This window comes from Pteropus alecto, unplaced genomic scaffold (genome assembly GCF_000325575.1).
Source record: "Pteropus alecto unplaced genomic scaffold, ASM32557v1 scaffold101, whole genome shotgun sequence".
In the NCBI taxonomy this organism is placed as follows: Eukaryota; Metazoa; Chordata; class Mammalia; order Chiroptera; family Pteropodidae; genus Pteropus; species Pteropus alecto.
The window spans coordinates 15,576,452-15,582,886 of NW_006432945.1; the positions used below are offsets into that span (position 1 = coordinate 15,576,452).

At 47.0% G+C, this 6,435-nt stretch overlaps 1 protein-coding gene across 4 annotated transcripts in view; it reads right to left on the reverse strand.

The window, feature by feature from the left end:
- Nucleotides 1–948: 948 nt before the first annotated feature.
- Nucleotides 949–6,435, reverse strand: part of FMO4 (flavin containing monooxygenase 4) — an 18,928-nt gene continuing 13,441 nt past the window's right edge. For all 4 annotated transcript variants that reach the window (XM_015586272.2, XM_015586271.2, XM_025043926.1 and 1 more), the window contains 3 exons: nucleotides 5,894–6,246; nucleotides 3,990–4,059; nucleotides 949–2,102 (listed from right to left, as the gene is read on the reverse strand). In XM_015586272.2, coding sequence (XP_015441758.1) covers nucleotides 1,718–2,102; nucleotides 3,990–4,059; nucleotides 5,894–6,246 — 808 coding nt within the window. In that variant the 3' untranslated portion in view covers nucleotides 949–1,717. The remainder of the gene's footprint in view (nucleotides 2,103–3,989; nucleotides 4,060–5,893; nucleotides 6,247–6,435) is intronic.

Consider the following 6,435-nt stretch of genomic DNA (forward strand, 5'->3'; position numbering starts at 1 on the left):
AGGAAATTTCAAGGGTTTAAGGAGCCCTATGCCAGGAACAGGACAAAGAGCAGATACATATATCTCTGTATAAATCATAATATCACACATACCTAACTGACCTCTCGTACAATTTTTTTTTTTTAATTTAAACTTTTGACTTATTTTCTTAAAGCCTGTATAAGGAGATGTGACTAGGGAGAGGACTTCAGCTCTTGAGAAATAGAAACAACTCCTTACATTTGTTGAAATACGTTTCTAGGCCCGAGATGGAGCCAACTCCTTCCCAGGGTGCCACATCAGCAAATCAAACTTCAGCTAACTTTCGTGTCCCTGCGAACGCTCCATTGGACCAGAAACATAGTGCACCCAGTCAGCCGGTCCTCAGATGCCAAGCCAGCTCTAGGGATTTCCTCCCAATGCCATGTGCAGGCCGGTGGGTCGAAATGGTGGGAGTATTTGCATCATGGAAATTTGCAAACACTGCAAATCTCTATTCTGTCTCTTTCTTGCTCTGTGAATCAGGGCATATGACTTCTCTGAGTCTTTGATTTCTCATCTAAAAATTAATACATGGAAAAAATAGCAACATTATCTATAGATGACATCTCAGGTCTGCTTTCTCCTTCAGGAACTCAGGGACAGATAGCTTAAATGTTCCTGTTGGTAATCTTCAGTTGATTTCGAAGGTTTGGAATGAGGTGCCCCTTCTAGTGGGGGATGTCATCGGTAAAATCCTAGATAAGCTCTAGCAGAAGGTCCAGTCCTAATGATTGAAAACAAGTTCCCTTTTGCGAATTGCACATGAGTGGTGGTGGCGGTGGTGGCAGGGATGGTGGTGGCTACAGGCCTCAGTGGTTTGGTGGGGACACAAAGACAAAAGAGAGATCCTAGCTGGAAATTGCTACTGAAGAACCCACGGGGAGCAAAGGCCATACTGTCCCGTCAGGTAACAGGGAACGGAGCCAGTGACGGTTTTCAAATCTTTTAATTCAGAAAATCGAAAATGTCCTCAGACTCTTCGGTTATTAACGGTTGATTTACTATGTACCTAATACCTTATATTGTCTCATTTAAAGTTCACTTTTAAGGGAGGTACTATTATTACCTTTCTCGTTTTGTGGATGAGGCTCAGAGAGGCTAAGTTGGCCAAGGCCTCACAGCTAATGACAGAGCTAGGCTTATCATCCAGGTTGAATTTTAGAGTTAGTGCTTTCGAGCAGAACACTAGGTTGTACGGTTGCTGTATTGTTAGCTGTATTTACTCTAATTGCCACCTGGGTTGTCTTTTACTTATAAAATTAGCTGTTAGTGGACTGGCATTGTTACTAGTCTGGGAATATTCTTTATCCCCGTTATTTCTCTACATTTGCCCATACCTTTTGAAATAGTCTCTATGTTAAAATTTCCACAATTTACCTAATTCGAGTGCCATCTTATTCCTACCGGGATATTGATGTTTACGGAAACAATGACTGCGTGCGTGTGTGTGTGTGTATGTGTATTAGAATAATTACCAGGTAGACTGTGGATGGGAAAGGTACTGACGCTAGAGAGGAAGACAGAATAATAATTCCCATAAGAGATGATCGAATCAACTTGGATAACAGCAATTATGATGGAAAAGAGAGGAAGGATGCACAAGATATTTGGAGATAGAATTAATAGGACTTGGTACTGTCGTAACCAAACAGACTCATCCTCACCAAAGACTGATTAGGCAAGGGGAAATTCTATCTTACGGTTTACCTCGCACTGATTTCAAAAAAGGTGAAGATTTGCAGATCAGTAGAAGAGAGGCAAGTAGGACAGGCACTCCCCAAACTTTTAAGTAATGTGACAGAGAGGCAGACTTGGGGGAATCAGGAACGAATCGAGTTTTTAAGGGTTTCAGTGTCCTGTCCCACTGGGTCAAGATGGCATTTCTGGCTCCATCCCATTTCCCAGGACCCATTAGGCGGTACTGGTATGAAGTACATGGTCCAAAGAAAACTTCCCAGGCTAGTCTGGGGTCCCGGAGGAACAGGAGCAGAATGTTGGGCTTCGTGCCGGTGTGCGAGGCGAGGTCGTCCATGTAGGAGATGTAGTCAGCTTTTTCCTTGCCAACGTCTTCCATCACTTTCCTGGGAGGGAAAAAGACGGATCACTTTTCATTTTCCAGTTACGAGCGTCACCCCTCCTCCTACCATTTCGTTGCTTTTTATTGGAGTCAAACCATGTTTGGGGATGTTCTTCTATGATGAAAAGAGCGAAAACAGTCAGTTTACTCGCAGAGGGTGTTTGCGAGGATAATTCATTTTGTTAACAGAGATGGTAAAAGGAGGCGACGGGAAGAGGAGCTTTAAATCATGTTTTAGGTTCTCGAATTTAAAATGAGGGCAACATCTGATCGGTCCAAATGCAATAGTTGTTGGATGGATGAACGCGACCAGAAAGCATCATGTACACGGCCTCCTAAATTGTTTTTATTGATGTTAATGGAGAGTCGACACGGCTACGAGCAGAGTGTGTATGAAGGCTTTATTCCTACCTATTTCTATGACTCATAAACTTTCATGATGTCTCAGCATCGTTCACTCATTTATTCCTTCAGTAAACAAGAGTCTATCACAGACAGGCATCATCCGAGGTGCTAGGTGTCCAACAGTGAATCTAACAAAGTCTTTGCTCTCAAGGAGCTTGCAATCTAATGAGGGAAATCATCAGGCTATAAAAAAAAAATGGCCAAACACATACGTAATATGTCAGGTGGTAATAGGGAACAGGAAGGCACGTAGGGCAGGGGAGGGGCAGGGGCAGGGGCAGTGACGCGGAGGCTGGGTGGCTTGCGTTTCATGTGGTGCTGTCAGAGAAGGCCGCTCTCTTAGGAGGTGATGTGTAGACAGAGTGAGCTTCGGGTATCTGAGGGGGTTAGAACATTCCCGGCAGAGGGACCGGTAACTGCACATGGTCCTGGGGGGCGGGGGCGTGGGGGGCGGTCTGCCTGGCATGTGTGAGGAGCGGGGGCGACTGGAGCGCCCTGGGGGGACGCGTAGGCGGGGAACAGCAGGCGAAGAGAGCGGAGAGGTGGCTGGTGGCCCCGCAGGGCCGCACAGCTGCAGGGGATTTTCTGGGGCGCCTCCGAGGGTTTCGAATGGAAGAGCAGCGGGGCGCCGCCGGCTCTTGCTGCGGAGTCGGGACTAGGCTGCAGAACAGCAGAGTGGAAGCGGGGTGAGATCGCCCGACGAGAGGTGACCCCAAGTGTCCGCGTGAGAGAGGGGGTGGCAGCAGCAGGAGTAGGAAGAAGGGCGTGGAGTCCGGATTCATGTGATAGTAGGAGCCGGTGTGGGGTGCGAGACACAGACGGCGGAAGGGTCACTGCAGGGGTTTTGACGGGTCACCGGGATGCGCAGCCACTGAGAAGGAGCCCACCGGCTGGGCGGGAGGCCAGTGGTGGGGCTGAGTTCGCTTTTGGACAGCTTGAATTAGAGATGCCTGTTACCTACCCCAGCGGGGCTGCCGAGAGAGGCCTGGATGAGGAGTGGGGTGCTGGAGAGAGCGCTGGGCCAGCGACAGGATAGCCATAAAAGCCACAGGCCTGGGCGAAGCCACTTAGGAGTGAGCGTTAGTTGACACGAGAAGAGGTCTGAGGACCAAGGTTGGGGTTCACCAATTTTTAGGGGCGAGGATGAGGAGACACCAGGAAATGCAGAGAGAGAGCAGCTTGAGAGGCAGGGGCAGAACAAAGACAAGTCGGGGTTCTGGGGGGCGAGCACAGGATTGCCACGTGCTGGGGGCCAGGCTCTGTGCGCCGCAGAGGGACGGTGGCTCCCCACCTGAGACGGCTCGGGACACAAATCTAGTGGGTGGAAGGGTGAGGACCCATACATGTTCTCCTGACTCCCAATGCAGTTATTTCTAACCCGCCATGCTGCTGCTCGTGCGATGGCTGTTATAGCTTGCTGTGTTTTGGTGGTTGTGATGACAGAATAGTTTGGTAAGTTTTCCCTGTAGCAGGCTACATTCCATACCTTTTTATGAGCTGCTCCTTTTTGGTAAACTCAGCCATCAGCTTTTGGGATGGAGGTATCTTACAGAGTCCTGTGAGACAAATTGAAAACAAACACTAAAGTCACAGCTGGCTTTTCCTCTGAGTTCTCCTCCCATCCTCTCTGGCCCGCCTCGGCTCCAGCCTCAGGACCCATGACAGTCAAAGCTCAGACTGGAATTAGAGCTCAGAGAGTCACTGTCGGGGGGTAAAACCCCACTCTGAGCTCCCTTACCCAGGGGGCGCTACTGCCAGAATCATGGCCCAGCCCTGAGTGGCACCGACTCACTGGTCATCAGCACCTGGCCCTGCTGGCCTTTCCTGTCCCCTTCATTGCCTGGCACATGACATGTTTATATACATTATTTGTCTCATATTGCATACATACCCCCATTTATATTTGTATGTGTATGTGTTAAAGCTATCGGTTGATTAAACGTAAACACTTAAAATGACCCCACTTTTGTACACCTGCTTAGGTGTGTCTTTACTTTTGTTACATAGGGACCCTCAAGCCTGGAAGGGGCCTGGCGGTCTCTCGGTGTCCCAGAGGCTCTGCCTGCTGAGTTGTTGTCTCGACCTCCCCCCTGGGTGGCCTCAGCGCTTGGACTCTGCCCTCGTGAGGCAGCTCCATCAGAAGCCAGGGTGTGGGGCTGCTGTCCACATGACATGGGCCAGTCTTATCTCTGCAGTGTAGTTGTCACCAGGGTCATTTCATCCCGTAAAAACTTTACTTGGTGGTTCTCGGGTGGCCTCTGGGAGGCTTGTGAGAAGCGTGAAATTAACCCTGTGATATGACCTAACCTGGTTTGGTTTTGTCAGCTCTATCATTCGGAGAAGCAATTTTGAGCTTGTTTATAGAATACTTAAAAACACCACCAGGTACCTTAAGAGTTTCAATATAATCAGATAATGCTACAAAAACACTTTAATTAGCCTTAAAGAAATAAAAATTTGTGATAACTTAATGAAAGGCTGTGGAATTTGACATTATGTTTGTACAGTGTGATAAAGTCAGTACTACTTAGTCCTGGGTGATACATGCCATTTATAAATTATTAGTGATTGTTTTTGTTCATGAAGGACAAAATTCTGCTAAAGGACAGCTGGTTGGCTCAATTGTGATTGCCATTCCTGGTTTAAAATAATACAAATGCAATCCTTTAAAATGCTTACTAATTTAAATTTTTCCTTACTTTAGAGAAGTATGATGAAAATCGCAATAGTAAGAATGACGGCGATCACTTAGCATTTTCTGTGTGCTAACTGCACTTGGCAAAATCCTTGTGACAGAGATTTTATTATCCCCATTTTACAGATGAAGAGGCTGAGGTTCAGAGAGGTCTTTAAAAAGGTCATGAGTTTCAGATTGAGGATTGGACCCCGGGGGTCCTGGCTCCCTCACCTGCCCCCTTTATAGTGATAACTGACGACTGTTAATATCCAGGGTCTAGAATATTTTTTACAGGCATTTCTTAAAGGTTATTATCTCCTCAGAACTCGACTTTATTTACAGTGTACGTGATTCTTTCTTTGGAAGCAAAATTCTACGTCTAGTAATACATGGAAAGCTTTAAAAGTAAGTAGACTAGACTAGAACAGAATAAGACCCTGAAACTTCCACTAATTTCAGTTAATCTGGGAAAAGTGATTATATTCCGTGGTCCACATTTACCCCATCCATAGAGTCAAAACCTCTTTTTCACTTTGCCTCATCAGTGACATAAGCACACCCATGATAATATTACATGTGTAGAAAATGAATTTTCCACGAAACTTTTTGATATTTCCATATTCAGCTGACACCTGTTTGATTCTGGCTAAATCGCAGGGCACTAATTTAAAGACTCAGTTGACCACACGGGTCTTTCAATAGAGTCAGGGTACCTTTGAACACTCTCGTGGTCCATCGTGCCTGGAGCTCCGTAGCTGTTAAGATGGCCCCTTTCAAGGAGAGGAAGCCGATGATAGCTAGTGTGGCCCTCTCAAGGTTCGAGGGAAAGACGAATTTGTACATAAACCTCTTCTGCGTACAAAGGCTTTTGAGAGGTTCTTCAAAAAAGGGGAAGGAAGGCGTGTACCCTGTCGTGAAGATCACCACATCGATGTTTTCTTCCACTGTGCCATCGTCAAAGACAGCGGACGTTTCCGTAAACTCCTTCACGCTGGTTTTCATGGTGACGGCCCCGCAGAGGATAGAGGTGGGCAGCTCATCGTTCGTAACCCTTTTCCACTTGCTCCTTGCACACGAGAGAAAATCATTCGCTGTAGTTAGGTCGACGAGACGCTTCAGCGAATGATTTATTTGGTCATTTCGGGGACATTATCGGCCAAGCCAAGGGAGTGAATTGACCAGTGTCCACCAAACTGACTGTCTCTATCACATGTTTTGTTTTCCTGTTCCCCGTGGGAGGCGTGTGGGAAAGGAC